The 22,198-nt window shown below is 36.7% G+C and overlaps 1 protein-coding gene across 3 annotated transcripts in view; it reads left to right on the forward strand.

Annotated features, from left to right (window-relative positions):
• Window positions 1-773: 773 nt before the first annotated feature.
• LOC110094459 (zinc finger CCCH domain-containing protein 44) overlaps window positions 774-22,198 on the forward strand; it is a gene marked incomplete at its 5' end in the record, with an annotated part of 42,442 nt that continues 21,017 nt past the window's right edge. For 2 of the 3 annotated variants that reach the window (XM_020819703.2, XM_020819705.2), the window contains 4 exon segments: window positions 774-961; window positions 1,194-2,127; window positions 2,216-2,337; window positions 16,843-16,902. In XM_020819703.2, coding sequence (XP_020675362.1) covers window positions 774-961; window positions 1,194-2,127; window positions 2,216-2,337; window positions 16,843-16,902 — 1,304 coding nt within the window. 3 annotated transcript variants of the gene reach the window in all.

The raw sequence follows: 22,198 nt of genomic DNA on the forward strand, positions 1-22,198 counted from the left end.
TCTGACTTTCGTTCCCGCCTCGCTTATGTGAGCTTATCGGGCCGAGTCGTGACATATGACTATTGGATCATGATCAACCATATTAGATTTGATAATTTTATTTTCATCTAGATAATTTTATCTCCTAAGTTGCATGGGTATAGGGCTGCCTATCCCGACAATGTTGAATCCAAATGTGTTGCAAATGTGAAACATCCTCTAAATCTTAGATCACCATTTTTGTTCTACTGTTTTCTTTTTAGTGAAAACACTAAGCAATGACTGAGTCGGGCATTGCCAAAATAAAGGTGCTTCAAGAGATCAGGTGGATTTTTCATGAGTACTTCAACTAACTAAAATCCTTGCCCCAATTTCTCTCATTTGTGTCTTCCTGGGTCACATGCATTATACATGTTTACATTATGGCACCCATGGAACAATCTTTCATGTTTTCTTCTTGGCATTTGCGTGAGAAGAATATCCTTATGTTGGTGCTTGCTTAAGAAGCTCCTTTTGTTATGACTGATGAATCATGTCAGTCTTCATTTCGTGGACTTCTTAACAAAGAATTCTTCTTGGAAGTGACTATCGTTGATGAATTTTGTTATGTTGTATAGAGGTTGAAAGCTGTTTATCTATTTTTAGGTGTACTTATTTCATTTTATAGATGTTCTATTCCTTCTCTCTCTCCATGGTACTGCTGAACATTGGTCACCTAATCCTTATCTTCATTTCTTTGCTCTATTATTCAGTGATGCTGATGACATTGACTAACCCATGGTTTAAACTGATAGGTTGGCATTCTTGCTTCGTTTGCTACAAAAGATCAACTTTCAAATGTTTCTGTTGCCCAACATCATTTTGTCGCAAATGTGTTCGAAAGGCTGAGTTTGGCCAAGTGAAAGGGACAAAAGGCTTTTGTGGTGAATGCCTGAGATTAGCGAAATTAGTAGAAGATTGTGCTGATGATGATTCTGATGAGGTACCTTCAATGAGCCATTTGACCATTTAGTTTTTCAGTGCCATTTTCTTGATAATCAACTTACGTTTTTTAGTCATGCGAGTAAAGGAGTTGTTATCAAGGATCTTAATTATCATTTGATCATATTCACGTTGGTTGATGAAATGGATTTTATAAAACCACTAGGATTCATTAAAGTTTCTTCTTTGTCTTAAAAGCTGGTACTCTGTCATTTCTATCGTTTTTATTACAGGAAAAAGTAGATTTTGATGATAGAAACACATGGGAATTCCTCTTCAAGGACTATTGGCCCATAGTGAAACGCCAAGAAGGGTTAACAAAGGAGAATGTACGATATGCTGATGCTCTTCTTAACGGGGTTTATAAGGACAAGAACTGGTCAGATCTAGACGTTTCTTCAGGACAAGACATGTCTTCAGAACAGCCAGTGGAAGTTTCTGATTCTGAGGATGATTGTGAAATTGAAGATCATTCTTTGATGCCTTTGAAGTGGAAAAGGGATAGAAAAGCCAGAACGAGAAAAAAGTTGAAGTCAGATAAGAATATGTTTGTTGGCTGGGGCTCAACGGTGCTGGTCAAATTTCTTGCTGATCTGGGAAAGGAAACAAAAGAACCTCTAGAAAAATTTGATGTGTATGAGATTGTTAGGGATTACATCCTGTCCAAGGGTCTTCTTCATCATGATAAGAGGGGTAAAAAGTATGCCATTTCTGATTCAACATTGCACTGTCTGATAAGGAGAAGGAAGTTCAAGCTTAGTCGACTATACACCTTGTTGGAAAGGCACTTTGCTTCTAGTGATGGTTCTTTAGATGAATTCTCAAGTGCCGAGGAAGATGTGTATGCCAAATCAGGAAGAAGAAAAAGAACCACTAGATGCGATTCTAGAGTTAGATGTCATTCTAAAGTTAGATGTGATTCCAAAGTTAAACCTTATATAGATCACCATAATGAGCTGCTCTTGGAACCTCCTAAAAGTTGCTTTGCAGAAATAACCAGAAATACTATTAAAGCAGTTTATTTAAAGCGATCTTTAATTGTGGAATTACTGAAAGACACCATGACAATTGAAACTAAGATTATTGGCTGTTTTGTAAGAGTAAAAGTTGATCCGAAAGGCTTCAATGGTGCGCCTTGGAAGCTATACCAGCTAGGCCAAGTTATAGGTTATGAAAACTCATTTTGTTGATTTGTTTTGATTTGATAAATTTTCTCTCTGATCACTGAGTAGTGTTATTATTGTGTCCCTTGCAGCAGTGAAAAAGGTTCCGCAAGAATACACGTTTAAGGAGATGAGTACAGATATAGTCCTCTGCATTTCCAACATATCAATGGATGTTAAGATATGCATGTTATCTGATGATGACTTTGAAGAGGTAACTAGCTCATTTGTCCATGTTAGGAGGAAATCTTACGATTCATTGTGGATGCTGATGTATGTGACGTAGAATGTAGGGTTTCTAATAAAAAATTAATATGTGGTGCGATAAAAAAAGTAACTAACATTCAAAATCCACTAGACACAAGCTGTTAATCCATAATATGTATTGATTATCTCTAATTAAAATCAAGAAAATGATAGAAATCAATTCAGATGAAGATCTATGATAGAATTCTATTTGTCCAGCTTAGTCTTTAGTCATGATTCTTTTGCTTTCCATTATTACTTAATGTACTGTGACATCTTCTTTATTTGTATTTAAGCTTATTATGAATGGCCAAAGTGTCATCTGTCATTTAGGTCTAATTTGATATTTTTAATTTTTGAGAAGTGGTTTTTGTTAGTTTGATTATTTATTATTATTATAGATAATGTTTATTGTTGTGTAATTTAGATTGTTGATTATGAAATAACAATATGGCTTTCTTTGGCACCCTTTCTGAGGATCAATTCCTTCCATCTTTTTCCTCAAAGTTTCTCTCTCAACTAATCTCCTTTCCTTTAAGGCATTTATTTATCTCCATCTTTTTACCTCACTCGTTCATCTCCTACACCGGATTATCACACTTATATATCAAAATTCAATGTGACTTCACGCGCTAATCGAAGTCGACTAATTTGAATTGGTCAAAATGACAGACAACGAACAAGAAATCGCATGAAATGTTGTTCAAAATGCATCAAACAAAAATTTAAGTTGCCCAAACAACGCCCGTTTGTGAAACTAGACTGTGATAGTGCATTTGAGGCATTAGAAACAACTAAGATAGATATCCATGATGTCCATGTTGCTGTAGGAGAAATTCAAAATTTTGCCTGCACATAAGGTGATGTGATTTCAATCTGCACGAGCGACTAGACTTTTGTGAGAAATCAATATATATATATAGATGGTCTTGTCACATAAAACGTTGGCCTTCGGATGGCAAGGTTAGGGGAGTAAATGTATTAGATTTATCATATGATAATAAATATATAGGTAAACCTAAAAAAATTTGGTTAAAAATATTAGAAATAATATTTTTTATTTGATTTAAATGAGAATTTGACTCTTGAGAGGACATAATGGAGAAAAATAATTTATGTAGCCGACCCCACGTATTAGGATAAAGGCTTCATGTTTGTTTGTTGTTTGCATTATTATTGTTATTGTTGTTGTTAAGAAAGAAGTCAAAATGCCTTCCTCTCACATTCCTATAGCCATGTCGAACCCATGCCATCCCCATCCCATTCCTAGAGGCGGTTGTCAAACTTTACTAAATTTGTTACCTTAAAAATCTAAACCAACCCACTCACACTTTGGCCGCATAAGGTACAGGCTATAGCTGATTGACCTAAACCTACGACTGTTACTGAGGTATGAAGCTTTCTTGGGTTAGTCGGCTATTATAGAAGTTTGTTGAAGGGTTCTCCAAGATTGCTGCACCATTGAGTTGATTGACTCAGAAAGCAGTGAGTTTTTAGTGGAACAGTCGATGTGAAGAGGCATTTCAAGAGTTGAAGACTCGCTTGATGACTGCACCATTTCTCACCATTCCTTCAAGCACTAAAGGTTTTCAGATTTTCAGTGATGCATCACTACGGGGCTTAGGATGTGTCTTGATGCAACATGGGAAGGTAGTTTCTTATGCCTCTAGGCAGTTGAAAAACTATGAGAAGAACTATCCAACGCATGATTTGGAGCTTGATGCAGTAGTCTTTACTTTGAAGATTTGGAGGCACTACATATATGGTGTACGTTGTGAAGTATTCACCGATCATCAAAAATGAAGTATATCTTTTCGCAGGAGGTGAATTTAAGGCAGAGGGGTTGGATGGAATTACTTAATGATTATGATCTAAATATTCAATATCATTCAGGAAAAGCAAATACAATTGCTGATGCCTTGAGCAGTAAGATGCATGTGAAGGTGAATTACTTATTGACCCAATATGAGAAGCTGATTGAGGAGATGGAACGCTTAGAGTTGTCTGTGATACTTCCTACAACAAAGAATGTATGGTTAGGTCATATGACAATACAACCTGATTTGAAGAGTAAGATAACTGAAGCTTTGTTGAGGGATCCTGAGTTTATGAAGATTATTGATTTGGTGAAAGCAGGCCATGAAGAGGATTTTACTATTGATGAAGATGATCTTTTGTGGTACAAGGGCAGATTTTGTGTACCAAATGTGGATGATTTGAGGAGGGATGTTCTTTATGAAGCTAATCATTCTGGTTATATCATCATCCTTAAGGGTTTATTTTGGTGGCCTGGAATGAAGAGAAGTGTAGCTGATTTTGTTGCAAAGTGTTCTACTTGTCAGTTGGTCAAAGCTGAACATCAAAGGCCAGGTGGATTACTTCAACTCTTGCCTATTCAAGAATGGAAGTGGGATGATATTGTTATGGACTTTGTGACGGGTTTACCGAGATCTCGACGGAGTCATGATGCTATTTAGGTTATCATTGATAGGCTTACGAAGTCTGCTCGCTTCTTGCGTATTCGACATACTGACTCAGTTGTGAGGTTAGCAATGTTATATGTGACAGAGATTGTTTGACTGCATGATGTACCAAAATCCATAGTATCTGATCATGATGACATATTTACCTCTAGACTATGGAGGAAGGTTCGAGAGGCTATGGGTTCCAGATTGACCTTTAGTATAACATTTCATTCTCAGACCGATGGACAATCATAGAGGACTATACAAACTCTTTAAGATTTGATTGGATTGTGTGTTCTTGATTTTGGTGGAGGATTGGAATCTCACATTCCTTTGATAGAGTTTGCTTATAACAATAACTTTCAAGCCAACATAACTATGACTCCCTACGAAGTACTCTATGGAAGGAAATGTAGAACACCCTTATGTTGGGCTGAAGCAGGTGAAAGGAAAGTAATTGGCTCTGATTTAGTTGATAATGCTACCAACAAGATCAAAATTATCAAAATAGGTTGAAAGCAATACAAGATAGGCATAATAAGTATTATGATGTTAAGCACCGCTCTTTAGAATTCAATGTGGGAGATTTTGTTTTTATTAAGATTAGGCCTATGAATTTTATATTGCTTTTTGGCAAGACTGACAAGCTTAGTCCCCGATACATTGGTCCTTTTGAGGTTGTGGAAATGATAGGAAATGTGGCCTACAGATTGGATTTGCCAGTTATGTATGCTGTACACAACGTGTTTCATGTTTCTTCCGTAAGAAATTTTATATTAGACGATCCTTCTAAGATCATAATCGAGCACGTGGACATACAACCAGATCTTACTTATGCAGAAGAATCAGATCGTATTTTGGAGTTCAGTGTGAAACAACTTAGAAGCAAGGATATACCTTTTGTAAAGATTCTATGGAAGCTTGGGTCTGAGAAGGACGCTACATGAGAGAAAGAGTCAAAAATGAAGAAATACTATCCTCATCTCTTTGAGTAAGGTATATTTTGTTACTCCTGTTTTAAATTTTGAGGATGAAATTTTTATGAGGAGAGATTTATAAATCCGAAAAATTATTGAGCGTATGCATCGCACGTATTTCAATGCGCCGCGACGAAATTAGGCAAAATTTTTGAAGTCGTCGGAATTTGAAGCAAATAATTTTATTAAATTCTATGCAAAATTTTGATCGAAACGCTATAAAGAACCTATACCTAATTTCGCACGAATTTAAAACTAAAAATCGTCAAAGTTAACTTAAATAATATTTAGCCTTTATACCCAAATTGTCCTCATGATCCTTAAGAAAACTATTAGCAGAAATGGTACATGCGTAATTAGGCAATTAACTCATCCCTTAAACCTCCAAAAGCCTAAGAGACTGAAATCATTCTGTCCCTTGCTCTTGTTCGTTCGGCCGCTCACGTGAAAGGGAGAGGGTGGCGGGTGCTTGTGAAATCCGGCGGCAGGCGGTTGTTTCTGGCGAGGTCTTGGGGTGAAATCAAAGGCGAAAAGCTAAGGAAGAAGGAAATAAGCTTTTATTACTAAGAAACTCTCATTTTCCCCTAAATATTCTTAGGTTTAAATTTTAGGACTTACTCAAATCATAAGGTTTTCTAAGAAGATTATTAATTCATTAATGTTTTAAAAAAATAAGGTTTTCTAAGAAGAATGATAGGAAATGTTTAAAACATGATTCTAACCATTTAAAATGTGATTTTGCTCAAGAAAATCTTAAGTTTCCAAATTAGAGTTTTATGAAAATTTAATTTTGTCTTAGGAATATTATTAGGAAAGTTTTAAAAACACTTATAAGCATGAAATTTGAATTTTTTCATAAAGTTTTTTTTTTAGTTTAAAAAATTAGAGCTTTTCCTTATTTTGAGATTTTGAGATAAGTTGTTAACTAATGTTATTCCTAGGAGTCTTGGGAAGGCTCTAATTAAGAGAAAATAAGATTTTAATAAAAAATATTTCACCCTAATTTCTAAATTAATTAATCCAAAAAATAATTAGGTTTAGTTATAATATAGGTTAGGGAAAATGTTTTAAAATGTAATTGGGAGAAAATATATTTGAGTTCCTAAAATTAGGATTTTAATTAAATCCGAAATTTGTATGCTAAAATTTTATTAATTGCTTAGGTAGAGTAGTTAGGAAGGAAAAATATTTAATGAGAACATTGAAAAGAAAATTTCATTTATATTAATATAAGTGTTTGTTTCTTTAGGTATTAAACCTAAGAAGAGATTTGTTCGAGGAGGTTTGCAAAGTGCGTAGGATAAGTGACAAATTACATTTTAAATTTCATATTCTTTCTATTTTAAGTATGTTTATGTTGCAATTGTTCTTTTAAGAGGTTAATTATTTTGTCTTGCATATAACCATGATTGTAATTATGTTATATTAATCCATAATTGCATATGGATGTTTATGTTGCATTGTTCTTTTAAAAGCTTAGTAAGTGTTTTAAGATGTTAATGATATTATGTTACATATGCTTTTAGTTTCCATTAAACAACTTATGGTCTTAATTTTTCTTCATGTATAACATTGCATGTTTAGATAATAAACTCTTAATATGTACAAAAATTTACTTTCATGTTTAATCAAATTCATTTAGTGGATGGAACATATGTATGGTTGATATGTTAAATCATCTTATGTTATGATATCAAAATGATATGTAAGTTTGTGCATGTTGAGACGGAGTACCAATACGGTGCATTTGCACAATATGGCTCTTCGGGGCAAAATGACGATGAATGACCAAATATGAAATTGTACCTGATCAATATAATATGAGTACTTCGGTACGAATACTTATATACATATGATATATATAGTACAAAGCAAAATAAGAAAGTTTAGAAGTTGATGCCCTTTAAAAACATTCATTTCATAAAGGTTCTCTAGATAAACATAAGTTTATTTTAGCATGCATATTGATTTCCTCCAATGTTTAAAATTGCGTATTCGGGTATTAAGGCTTTTTTCGTTCGTGAGGCGAGGCGTTTTGAGGCATAAGCCTCAAAATCAAAAAATTACGTAAACATAAAATAATAAATTTTGTATATACTAATGAGTAAATAATATATAAAACATAAAAATACTACTTATCACATCTTTGAGAATAAATAAGGGAGACATATCACATAAGAACTCACGAGTCAGTAGCATCAGCACTGTCATCACTCATCAGTCTTCACTCATCACTAAGGGGGTCTTCATTTGAATCATCATTATGATGAACTGCTCTCTCCTCTTCCCCCTCTCCTATAGAGTCCAATATTTCCCAATCAGCTTCTTCTTCCTCATTATTAGTTATTTTTCTCTTCCCTAAATATTTTTGAACAATATCATAATGAATAATAGTGTAATACATTAATAAAAGTTTAAGAAAAGAAAACTATATTATTTATATACCTTTTTTTATTTGTTCTTGAGTTATGGTGGATGTGGATGTTTTAAGACCATCAAAGAAATCAACATTTAAATATTCATCTTGTAATTCAGACGGCATCACTTCAACTTCATCATCTACAAACCACTCATCATCAGATGCCACATCATCGCAAAGCAAACGATCTTCATCATCCATTAATCCTTTTTTCTTCAAATTTCTATCTCTGAGTCTCCTATTGTACATAATGTACACCAGTGAGTTCATCCTCAATGTCGACAAGCGATTTCCCCTCTTTGTAGGTACTTGGTTGTAGGTACTCCAATTTCTTTCACAGCCAGATGAAGAGCATGTCAAGCCCAAAACTTTCACAGCAAAACGCTATAATTCTGGAGTCCCATCACCAAATTAAATCCACCACTCAACTGGAGATATTTTGACAATTATATCTTTTGCTTGTTGTAATCTAAAAAACCTTCTTTGTTCCTAAAAGGTACCAATTGCAAGTCAGCATTTGATATTTCAGTTGCATCACTTATTAGACGATCCATGCAATTATATAATCCCAACTTTATTTCAGGGTTTGTAGACTTGTTCTATGCATATTTTACTCAGAAGATCTTTGTAAGTTTCTATTTCAATTGCATAAACAGGAATTACAGGATTTATATGAATGTTATTTATTGTGATTGATTCATTTAGATTTATATATGGAATAAGTTGCATTTCTGCTGGGATTGGCTCATTTTGTGGGATTGGCTCATTTTGTGGGATTGACTCATTTCTAGATGGGATTGGCTCATTTTGGGGGATTGGTTCATTGGGGTTGTGGGGAGGGATATCTGATTTATGTTTCTTATTGGAAGATAAAGAGTAGCTAACCGATCTTTTCTGAGGAAGTATTTTGCTCTGATTAATGTAATTATTGAGCTTGACCTCAATAACTTCAACTCTTTCAGTTAGGTCTTCAAACTTTCTGCTCAGTCTATCTTCAAATTCAAGAAAAAGTTTTGTGCATGTTTCTTGGCAGGATTTGATTATTCTTTCTTGTAGAGATTCAAGTGCTTCAGCAGAAAAACTTAAGTGTGGTTGCTGAGGAGATTGGTGGGGGTCTTGCTGAGCAGGTGGGGTATGATGGGGAGATTTGGGGGGGTTGTTTTGATGGGTGGATATTTCATGAGGGGAATCAAGGGATGGAGGGCTGTCTGATGGATATTTCTTGACATTAACCATATCCATTTCAGCCTGAAAAACTGCTTGGAGGACATTAAAAATATGACTTTTCCTTATATTAGCAGATAAGTTAGTGACCACCTCTGTAGTATATACAATATCATCGGCCCATCGTAGAAAACGGGGCATTTTGTCAGCATACATAGGAGCATGAAAAGAAGTATGCTCCAGGAACCAAATCTGCATAAGATGAAAGAAAATTTTAGCACTCATATTGAGCCAATAAAATTTTGAATGAATTTAGCAATTATTTTATTTTTTTTTAATTTTTGAGATGATAATACGCTTTTTTATAATCAGATTTATAATCCATTAGAGGTGGCTACATCTGTCTTTATAAGTAGTTGTACAGCTGTTAAGAGAAATATATATTTCTTGAAAGTTGCTAAGGGTGTTATAATTGTTTCCTATCTTGAAAAATTCAAGCAACGATTTTGTTTAACTATCAATTCCAATAGATCTTTGTGTAAAATGTAATTTTTCATTATAGAAATTTTTAAAAGCAACAATAAGATGTAGCCAAATAGAATTAAGGCAGCTTTTTAGAAAGCAAAGCTATGCAAAAATTACCTCAAACAGGCCCTTGCTAGAATATTACAACTTTAAAAAAATTATTTCTTTAACTAAAATTCTACAAATATTTTTACCAAACAAGCACAAAATCAAAAGGACTGAACAGCATTAGCATTATTTGATTTCAGAAAGAAGCTTATTACCGTGATCTGAGCAAAAGAAACCTTGGCGGCATCTTGAACAAGCAGTAGCATCGTCAGTCCTTTTGTTTTGAACAGGCGTTGGGGTTGCTTTCTGAGTAGTTGTAGGGACAGCCTTGGTTATTGGTTTCTCTGTAGTATGTTTGCCTGTCTTACAACTTCACAAAAGATAAACTGAGGTAGCAGATTGTATCCAACAAAGATGTTCGAAATGAATTTCAACATGAATAACAGGATATGGCAAAAGATCCCGCAGACAACTCTCCAAATATCTAATATTCTAATCTATCAATGAGCAAAAATATTAATCATTTATTGCCCAATTTGAATCAAGGGAAATAAATAACAATATAGACCTCAGAACCATCTCACATTAACACTTCTCTAAGCTTAAACATATATAACATATTAATCCACTATCTATGAAAAGAAAGGAGATATTCAGTTAAATCTTGTCTCTACAAACAATTAATGTGTAGATACATTTGGTGCTAAATTTTGACCAGCAAGTGTTTTGTTTAAGCAATCTGTTATACCAGGGGGATAGATATTATGAAATCTCAGAAGTATAACACTATAACTAGTTAAATCCTTCTATTTGATAGTATAACACCATAACACTTACCAAAGCATATAGCCATAAAACATTGTGGACCATTCATTTTACGTTCATTTTACATTGACACCATTATTATTAAGTGATGATATATTATAGCTTACCAAGAAAAAATACTTCACCTTGTAGGATTTAAATAGACTGATAATACTCGAATGAGTTCATTTTTCCAGAAATAATGATTCACGGCAAACACTTCTTCTCTACTGAAATAATTCTTTATTTTACATTTTTTTATGAGGGTTCAGGATAAGAGAGGGAGGGTGCGAGGTAAGATGGGGGATGCTGGATTAGATTAGTGAGTATGGTGACTATGGAGGATAATTTAAAACCAGGTTAAAATATCCGCTTTGACCAAAAGGTTGCCTAAAATATATATATATATATATATATATATAGGAAGTTGTTTTAGAGGTCTCTAATTATCCATTGAATTTTTTTAGATTCACATATTTCATGTTTTAATGTTATTGAAAAAAATATGTTTAACTTTTAAGTCCGACATCTGTTCCCGCCTCGTCTATGCGATATCACTAGGCCGGGTCATGACAAAAGTAATGAGATTTATTATAGATTTTTTTAGAAAAGTGAAATGCGCAAGCTATGAAAAAGATGCACAAAGATAAAATTTTAGGTCCATATTAAAATTTTATTAGGATTTGGAGAGTTACAGGGTCCCGCAATGGCTCGATTAAAAAAAACTTTTCAATGTAATATCTATAAGCTTGTCAAATTATTGAAGAAGTATTTGATAAATATTTTAAAATAAAAGAGATGATCTAGATTGTGATAATAATAAATATCTAAATTTAATTTGTCCACATTACATATATTTACTGACAAGTGTGCTGAGTTGCTCGGTGATTGTGATGTAGGACTACGATGATTACAATGATTTTGTTAAGATTTTGCACAACTTCTTGATTAGAGAAATAACAAAGAAGTCTATTAGCAAATAAAATGACGAATCAAAACGTAAGAGGGGTCACGATCGTTTAGGCTAAGTTGCATATAAAAATATTTGAAGTTTCAAAATATCGTAGAAAATAACATCATGCCAAGATAGTAGTTTCAACAAAATCCCTAGTCTAACAATAAGATAAGTACACAATGAGTGCACTCAAATTCCTACTTTTACTAAGCTTAGTAGAATCAGGCGAATGCGTCCTTCGTGACGACAATCAAATCACAAGAGAAGGTTAGACTTAAGAAATACGAGAAAAGGAGGAGTAGAAAAACTTCGTTAAGGATCGGCGGCAATCTTCCACTCGACGATCTCTAATTGCTCTTCAATAGCTTCAACCAAAGTGTCCAAGATGCGTTCGATGTAGTCTTCAATCGTATGGTCGATCCTTGGGTTGAAGTCGAAGAAGGTTGATTGGAGAATGCTTACGAAACCGTGCTCATCATAGGCAAGTCCGTAGTCGATTTCAGGATCGGCCATGCGATGACTTCATGTACGGAGTGGTATTGATGGCGTCTTCAAGGCTCGTAGATGTTCTTGAGAAAAGAGGGATCCTCACAAGAAGCAAGAGTTAGGTGGAGGAGAGAGTCGACTAAAGAAAGTGAGCCACTAGTGGAGTTTGGAAAAGATTGAAGGAGGGATTTCAATTCCAAAATCTGAAATAAATTTCAGATTTTGAATTAGGGAGTAGAGGATTAGGAGGGAAAATTTAATTCCCAAAATTCGGGGAGGGGAATTAATGAGAGAGAGAGGGATTGGAGAGAGAGAGGGGGCGGGTAGAGAGAGGGGGCTCGCGGCATCATGAGGGATGAGGTGGGGATTTATTTCCTAAATCAAATATTTGGTTTTGGAAATAAATTAGGAGTTATGAGATTTAATAAAATTCAGCCAAAGAGGAGTGGGGAGATTTTGAAATCTTTCCAAGAGAGAAAATGGAGCTTTAGGAAACAAATCCTCAATTCTCTCCAATAGGGGCCGACGACTAAGGGATTTAATGGGGCTTAATTGTGGGAGGAATTAAGGCTCCTTAAATTTGGGTTTAGGAATTAGGAAATGTTTTAATTAAATCCAATTTGAATTTGAAATTCAAATAGATTTAAATTAAGAACTTTCCTAAAATAGAATAATTAAATTAGGAAAGAATTTGAATTCAAATTTAATTGATTTGAATTTCAAATTTATCCTAAATTAACCTCAACCAAATTAGGAAACCCAAGGAAGAAGGGAGAGGAGATGGGGGCGGCGGCCAAGGGAGCTCGGGTCGGCGGTTTGGGGTGGAACCTGTGGATGTGGGGAGAGGGATCGGGTGAGCAAGGTAGCAAGAGGTTGAGTTTAGCTAATGAAGTAGAGTTTATGTGGTGGCGGTGGAGGGGAATTAAGTGGCCGGCTTCAAGGTTTGGGAGGAGTTAATGAGAAGACACAAAATAAGGAACCACGAACCCGGCCGTCTCCAAGGTTGGTGGGTGATCCGATCTCCCTCTCCTAGGAATTTTTCTCTCAAATGCTCATACGATCTCACAAAGAAATCACAAGGGAAGAAAATTGATCATTCATTCATTAACCTTCAAAGAGAACATAGGGGTTATAAATCGTCTCGTACATAAGACTCAAAAATTAAAAAAAGATGACAATGCCCTCAGGGCTTACATACGACATCCCTTAATAAATGGTACAACGGGAAACTAAATAAAAGTATAAAACAAATACAACGACATCATAAATAAGAAAATACATAAAAGAAATTAAAAATACAATGACTCAATCGTGGCCGTAGATCGGTGGCCACGCCTCTGATAAACCTTCCATGATGTGATGTCCCCATCAGATTGTTTATTGTATAAAGATTATTATGCATGATCTTTCTCATTTTGCCAGCAATGATTCAATAGTAATCATTTTTTACAAATTTACAACCATCCATTCAACAGGAGGAAGTCATCAAAATATAAAATTAAAAGACCATCACCTCATCAGAATACAAAGTTAAATGACCTCACCAAATTGGAGAGACGTGAGTCCCTCAACTTCAAATCAAATTTGCAAGTGTAAATAACTTGCAGGTAGGACCTATAATTCGGGATGCTCTCCAATACCCAGCCAATTGAACCATGTTAAATCAATCATACTGACCAGACCTAGAATTTTTCCCCTTATGCTAACACAATTCAGGGCTAAACTCACCAATGCCACCTAATGATAAAGTGAGGTGTGGAGACAGAAAAACATGCATATACCACAACAGCTCAATTGAAGGGGTATAGCATGCGACGGGCATGCTCTGTAGGTAATGATTTGTTAACAAGCCTACAGTATAGTGAAATCCTTATGATCTTCACTAATTTTTTAATAACTGTATCCCTGATGAAATGAAATTTAACATCCACATGCTTTGTCCTTTCATGATGAATATCATTATTAGACTAACAAACATCTTGATTTTTAGAAAAAATAGGTATTTTATATAAAAGATATTGATTAAGTAGCTCATGCATCAAACATTTGATCAAGGGCTTCCTTCACTTCTTTTGAAACTGCAATGTATTCTGATTTCATGATTGATGAAGCTACTGTTGATTGCAAAGATGATTTCCAATTAAATGTATTTACGAACACTTGGTTTTAGCCTTCTCACATGGGGACATCTCAAACGGTCAAACCCTTTGATGAGGACATCAGATTTTGACACATGTACCATCGTCGGAGATGCAGATCGACGGCTATGTTCCAGAACCTTTATTTTGTATTTTATTTGTTCTCTCATTTTATTTTTCTAATTTACCCCTGTGGGTATTGAGTCGCTATTGTAGCCCTGACGGCATTTGTGTCTTTCCAGTTTTGTTTCATTTTGGCCTATTTCTAGGAGGGCCTCTTGCATTGTACTAGGTGATGAATGATGAAGTAAAATTTCAATTTTCTTTCTTTGGATGATCTCTTAGTGAGTTCGTGAGAGGAGAGGCCCAAGTGGGGTAAAGCAATACCTGTCAATCTTGGTGGATTCCAAGGTTCGCGGTTCTTCAATTTTTCTTTTCTTTTATTTTTCTCGTGTCGAATCCCCTCCCCTAAACTTCCCAGCCGCCGGTCTCATCCCCCAAAGCCTTTCTTTGTATTTTTTCTTCTAACCCGAGCCCTCCCCTTGCCGCCGGCCTCCTTGGGCCACCCAAGCTGCCGCCCACCACCCACCCGATTGCCGGCCTCCCCCCCTCGTCCTCCCATCTCCCCTCATCTAGCCGCCGGCCCACCTCCCAAGCCCTCAAATTTGAAATTCAAAATTCAAATAGCCATTTACTCAATTTCCTAAAATAAATTTGGTCAATATGGAAAGTTTCTTATTGTAAATTCAATTAAAATTTTGAATTCAAATAGTTTCCTATTGACTAAATCTATGATAGGAAACTTACCTATTTGATTTAAATCTGATTTAAATTTCAGATTTTTAATTACTCCTTCATTAAATCCTTGGGGCCCACTCACTTAAACCAAATACCTCTTCTCCTCTCTCTATTTGGCCGGCCATCTATTCCCATCCCCCTCTCTCTCCTATTTCATTAATAGCCACCAATTAAACCCCCTAATCCCCTCATAACTGCTGCCCCCCTTTATGGGATTAATTTGAATTTCAAATTAATCCCCTCCAATGTCACTTAACTTGAAATCTAATTTCAGATTTCTAATCCTCACACCAAACCCCCACCTAGCCCAAGCCGCCCCCTTCTCCCCTTCCTCCCACCCGAACCCCTCCTCCCTCCTTTTTTTCCTTGGCCGATTTCCCCCAAGTGACGGCTCCTCCACCACAACGTTACTGCACACGCCAAGGATCCTTCTAAAATCATGCATGGCTGATCCGGAGCTTGATCACGGCTTTGCTTACAACACCCAAGGAGAGATCAACATTCTCCTCTCTCCTTTCTATGAACCCGATTCGGAATACGACGAAACGGTGGGAAGATACGTCAAACGAATCCTCTACTGCCTCACGGAGACGATCAAACTCCAACAACCCAGAGCCCCGTGGGTTCTCATCGGACGACCACCTGCTTCCCCAACTCCGGCTCCTTCCCCGGCGACTAGTCCCCTCGGCATCACTTGTTTATTAGTCGCATCCTTAAGTTTGTGTGTAATCCTCTTCCGCTAAGCAGAACGACATCAAGAGTGCATGTGAGGGACTTCGAGGTGAATGATCTAGATCTTAAACCGTGGATTTTTGTTAATAGCCATTTGCTTTATTATTTTTTTGTTGGAGTAATTTTGCTAGTCTCCTGTTGCTTTTAATTGTAATCAATTGACATTACTTAGTTCTTCCGTGAAAGTTTTCTTACGATCTATCTTGGAACGCATTCGTTTTTAATTAGCTATGCAAAGTTCACAAGTTATTAATTTCCTACAGGCAATTCTTGTTTTGTATTACATCACCCTTGGCTTAGCTGATAGATGCATACACTTTCTTTAATCATTGGATAAGAGGTAAGTAGTATAAACACTTAAAAGGAATTTTTTTAACGTTTCTTTTAATTTGTGGTTTATATCTAAGTGATCTATAATATCTACATTCATGTTCAGCAATGTCAATGGATAATACAATATGTGTCCATTGTTATCACAAAATATCTCTTGTGGTTTTGGACTAATTTGAACACAATTTTTTTCATGTGAAGTTGGTATAGGATTATCTGTTGGACTAACCCTCTTCAACAACCTGATAAACTGATTGAAATAATTTGAGGAATATTTAATTTATTTTTATGCAAATAATTTTTTATTGTAAATATTTTGAGTGATTGATGTAATCCTGCAACAACGGTTGTGGAGCAGTATATAACATATCATAAAATTATTAGACGTCATTGGTAGGAGGCTCTTGAACGGTTTTCTAAAGAAAATTTTTACCTATTTTGGGCTGGTAGAATCAAATATCATATCTTGGCATGCATTGTTTTGTTCATAGCTTGTGTATCGTTATTTTCATATGCCTAACTTTTTATTTCGTTTAGCTAACTCATAAGATCTATAAAGAATACATTATTATACATGTATTCACAAAATTTTCATTTTATTGCCTTCACGCTTTGTTTTATTTTCTTGATAGGAAGAATGCAAGGATCTTCATCAACTTGTAGAGACGGGCCTCTTTCAGAGGCCTTCTATTGTAAGTTATTTCTTGTTTTATGTGGCTATGTTTAATGGAAATATGAAAACTATCTGGAGGAGGTTTTGTGGAACCCCAGTTTTTTCAGTGTACAAATGTGAAAGTTTTCACCGCATCCTGCTTTGTACAAAGAATCATGCTTCTTAACACTGCACACATTTTCTTTTCATTCTTGGTTTGAGTGATTTATTCTGATATCTTTGTGTGCAAGAGAAAAGCCTCTGCATAAATGGTAAACAAATAAATGACAAGTGCAGCATTTTAGCATCGTTTCAGTTCAGATGGATGTTTAAATATAATCCAAGGATCAGATCTGCATAAGCTGGTGTTTCCAATCATAGAGAGCTTTGACTGTGGTTTACAAAAGCTTGCTTTACTGAAGGAGAATACGCTAAAATCCTGTGTTTTGTGAATTGCTTAATAAATGGCAGTTAATCATTATGCAGTTTCTCTTATCTAGAGAGCTATATTCTTTTTTTTTTTTTCCTTTTGTTTATTAGAGGTCCAAACTTGGGTCAGCCGTTTCATACCAATATATGGGGAATTTGACTTTATATGCCTCATAATATAAATAATTGTGAAAATATTTACATTATTTATTTTTTGGGTGAAAAATGCCTAGAATCTCATTATAGTTGAAACTACCCCTCTTGTATTTGCAGAGTACTTATTGAAGTCCATCATCAATGAAATTGCTTTGAACTGCGGTTTGATGTGCTGGTTGAATGATATTGTGGGATCGGTGGCATGTGAGGAGAAGAGTTTGCTTGCTGGACTACCATTGTGCAATGCAACTGGGAAAGACATCATGGGATTGACGACATGTAAGGAAAAGAAGAATATGCTCGAAGGCGCCGTCATAGGGGAAGGCATCACATGACTGGCGGATTGTGAGAAGAGTTCACTTGCCAATGATGTCATTGGGGAAGGTATCATGAGATTGGCTATGTTTGAGGAGAACTGATGTAGCGGATAGATGGAAGAAATGATCTTCTAGAAGTAACACCTAAAATCGGGGAACTAACACAAGTTCAAGGCTAAAAAATATATGTTATTCTTCATCTCCTCTCCTCCTTATGTCATTTTTTGCATATATCATGGCAATAGAATATTCTAGAAAGAAAAAAGGTAACAAAAAGGTATACTGCTCCTTAAGGTATATTATAGTTATGAAGCTCCGCAGCATACTCCCCATTTGTAGAGAGAGATCGACTCCGTCGAGATAGTTGTAGTTAGCGCATCAGCGAGACGGAGGTAGATGTAAAAAATCATTACCATATCCTTGAATAAAAAATTTTGCGTTTTCGATGTATACCCACAAGCTTATTTACATGAGCACAAGCCAGAAGTAATCAATGGTAAACCAATCAGGTTGAAGACCTGAGAAGTCATCTGTTGGAGTAGTTGGACTTCTTCATCATTCAAGTTTAAGGAGGTCCTATTCTCTGCTAGTACATCCGTCTTTCGAAACTTATCAAGTTGGGTGTAGGAAAGCCTCTTCCAACCAAGTTGACCAGGGGTGTGATCACCAAACGCTATGGGGCAGGTTTGGGCAAGTGTCTAATTCACTGTTTGCTGAATTTTTTGCATCTGATGCCAGGGGCATTCTTACAAACATTTGATTTTAGATGCTTCAAAGGTATCATTCATGGATGTATTCAGGAAATTTACTGTGAGCTATAATTTGCTCATTACCTTTCATACACATATCCAATCCAGCATCATGAACATAAATCAAAACTGGGTTGTCGTATACATATGATACGTCCCTAATGGTTGCGCTAACCTGCTCTATTTGGGCAGTCCTATTGTTTGGAGTAATGGAGTTGGCAATTTTCAGACCATATGCTAGCATCTTTGTTTTTTGGGCAGAGCAACTGGATGTCGAACGTGGCGGTGGAGAGGAGTGGCAGCTTGGGATGTCGGTGTCACCACGATGGAGGATAAGTCCATAGATGCGTTCAAGTACTCTGCTTGTGGTGATTACGGCCACCGTCGATTGTAGCCTCTCCAAACCATCGCCCGACTACGGTCCCTCGAACCATCGCCCGACTACGGTCCTTCGAACCATCGCTCGACTATAAAGTATAATATCTCTATCCAATGTCTCTAGACTACGGTCCTTCTGACCTCTGTTGGCCGACTACGGTACTTCTGACAACTGTTGGCCGACTACGATCCTTCTGATCACTGTTGGCCGACTACGGTCTTTCCAACCACCGTCACCTGACTACGGTCCTTTTAATCGCCATTTCCCGACTATGGTTCTCCTGACTACGGTCCTTCCGACCATCGTCACCTGACTACGGTCCTTCCGACCATCGTCACCTGACTACGGTCTTTCCAACCTTTGTCGCCCGTCGACTAAGATCCTTCGGACTACCGTCACCCGATTACGGTACTTCCGCCCACCGTTACCCAACTACTATTTTTTCTGACCTCTGTCTCTTGCCGATTACGATCTTTTCGACCATGGTCATCTGATTATGGTCTCTCCGACCACCGTCTCTTGATTACGGTAATTCCGACCGCCGTCACCCAACTACGGCCATTCCGACCGCCGTCGCTCAACTACGGCCCTTCCTACCGCTGTCGCCCCACTACGGCCCTTTTAACTGTCGTAGCCCGACTACGGCCTTTTCGATCGTCGTTGCCCGATTATGGTCCTCCCAACCACCGTCACTTGTTACGGTCTTTTCGTCCTTCGTCACTCGTCGACTACGATCATTCGGAGCACCGTTGCCTGACTACAGTCCTCCCAACACCGTCACCCAACTATGGTCTTTCCGATCTCCATTGCCCGCCGACGACAGTCCTTCCGACCACTATCACCCGACTATGATATTTTTGACTTTCGTCTTCCGCCAACTACAATTCTTCCGACCACTATCTGTAGACTAGGATCATTCTTACCACCGTTTCTCGACTACGATCCTTCCGGCCGCTGTCGCTCAACTATGATCCTTCTGACCACCGTCACCCGATTATGGTCTTTTCGACCTTCGTCGCCTGTCGACTATAGTCCTTCGAACCACTGTTGTCTGACAATTGTCCTTCGGCCATTGTCGCTCGACTACGGTCCTCCCGACCACCGTCACCCAACTACGGTCTTTCCGACCTATGTCGCTTGCCAACTACGATCCTTCCTACCACTGTCACCTGACTACAATGTTTCCGACCTCTGTTTTCTGTTGACTACGGTACTTTCGAACACCGTCGTTCTACTACGGTCCTTCCAACCATTGTCACTTGACATTGGTCTTTCGGACCTCCGCCATGTAAAACCCTCAAAAGTTCATTTTTGTGAGTGCTGTTAGTCCAGACGAACTGGCCTTAGTACGGGACGAACTGAAGAAAATTGTGAAAATCTGTATGGTTAGTACGGACGAACTGTCTGGATGAACTGAGTAAAAATACAGATTCGTTCGGACGAACCTGGGTGCATCGGGACGAACCGTCGGGACGAACTGAACCCGAGAGTTTCGTTCAGGGACGAAATAAATTGGAATTAATTTTCGTCTGTACGATCCGTGTCCAGAGGAGTTCGTCCCGGGACGATCTAAGCATTTTCCTGGACGATCCTGCTTGATAAATTGAGGATTTGAGATATTTTGAGATATTTGGAAGAGAGAGAGAAAGGCAGGAGAGAGAAAGAGAAGGAAAGAGAAAGAAGCTGGGTTTTGGAGCTCGCGGTGCGCTTTTCGTCCGACGTCGCTGTTAGAAGAATTGTTCGTCTCGCAGTAAGGACTCCGAATCCTATTTCTGATTTCGAAGATTTTGTGTTTTGGTATTTTTCTGCTCCGTTTTGTGTTTCCGTTACCGAAAAATGAGCCTATCTTTGTATGGACGAAACTTTTACCGCGTAACTTTTGGTATGCTATTGAAATGATGATTTTGCACGATTTGAGTATTTTCCGGAAAGTTTTCACCAGGTATTTTGGATTATGTATGATTTTTATCGAATAGGAATTTATCTGGGTGTTGAAAAATGTTTCTTCAGTACAAGTAAAGTTTTGTAAAGTTGTTTTATTCGATTTCTGGTAATTTGGTATTTTTCGGGAACTGTGCATTTTTGCAACGACTTCTGTCTACTATACGATATTTTCAGGGGTTTTCGACATTTAGCTAGCTTGTGTTTGTTGATTGTTATGTATTAATGAGATATATATGAATGCGCATATATGATTGAATTACTGTTATTGTTACTGAAAGATAAGTGAAGACTGGTTGAACCGTTGGTTGGAGATGGATTTGACCTGTACAGGATGGTGGGCCGACGGGCTTTTCTTTAAAAAGGGTTTGGTGTTATCCTCTATGGATCATGGATACAACAATTGGGAGTCATAAGGAGTATATGCCGACGGGCAGCCGACGGGCACAGAGTGTCGACTCTTATTGAGCCAACTGATATGGATATGGATATGGATATAACGACACAACGATACATCGATACTTGAAAAACACCTTAATAGCCAGTGATTGTACTTGTCGAGTAAGACTATGATATTGTATGATTTGTGTAAGTACTGTTCTTATGATCTCATTATGAATTTATTGATTACTGTATGCATTTATTTATACCGACGGATTTATTGATTTTATTGATTTTGAATGGATTTATAGATTTCTTGATATCGACAGATTTAATGTATTGGATTGATTTCGTGACGAATAGATTTATTGATGGATTTACGAGTTTACTGTTATTGTACGTGTCACTGTATATAGATACTGATATTGATATTATATTGATTCATTGATACTATGGACATGGATACTATTGATTCATTGATATTGATTCATTGATACTATCGCTTCATTGATACTATCGCTTCATTGATACACCGTATTGAACTGCTGCATGTGATTCATTAATCAATATGAAATAGGTTTTATTGTATTGATTTGATTTCAACTGTTCTTATGATGTATTGAATTGATCATTTTATGTGATTTCATATCGATTGATAATATTATTGACCTGAATTGATTTCTTTATTGATCTGATTGATTCTATTGATATGATTGGGTGATGTTAATTGTATTTAATTTGACGGATTTACTAGTATTGATTCTTTTACTGATTCTTTTATTGTGATTCGTTTACAAAGGATTTATCATTTATGTACGGATTTACTGTTACTACATGATTTCACTGTTATAGCATAATCATTCATGTCGTTATTAGATTGTTATTGATATTGATACATACACTACTGCTACTGATTCATTGTACTAACTTTATGTAATATCAAAAATCTGCTCCAGGATCGTCCAGGACGATCTGGATCGTCCT

The sequence above is a fragment of the Dendrobium catenatum genome, unplaced genomic scaffold, assembly GCF_001605985.2.
Source record: "Dendrobium catenatum unplaced genomic scaffold, ASM160598v2 fragScaff_scaffold_629, whole genome shotgun sequence".
Taxonomy (NCBI): domain Eukaryota; kingdom Viridiplantae; phylum Streptophyta; class Magnoliopsida; order Asparagales; family Orchidaceae; genus Dendrobium; species Dendrobium catenatum.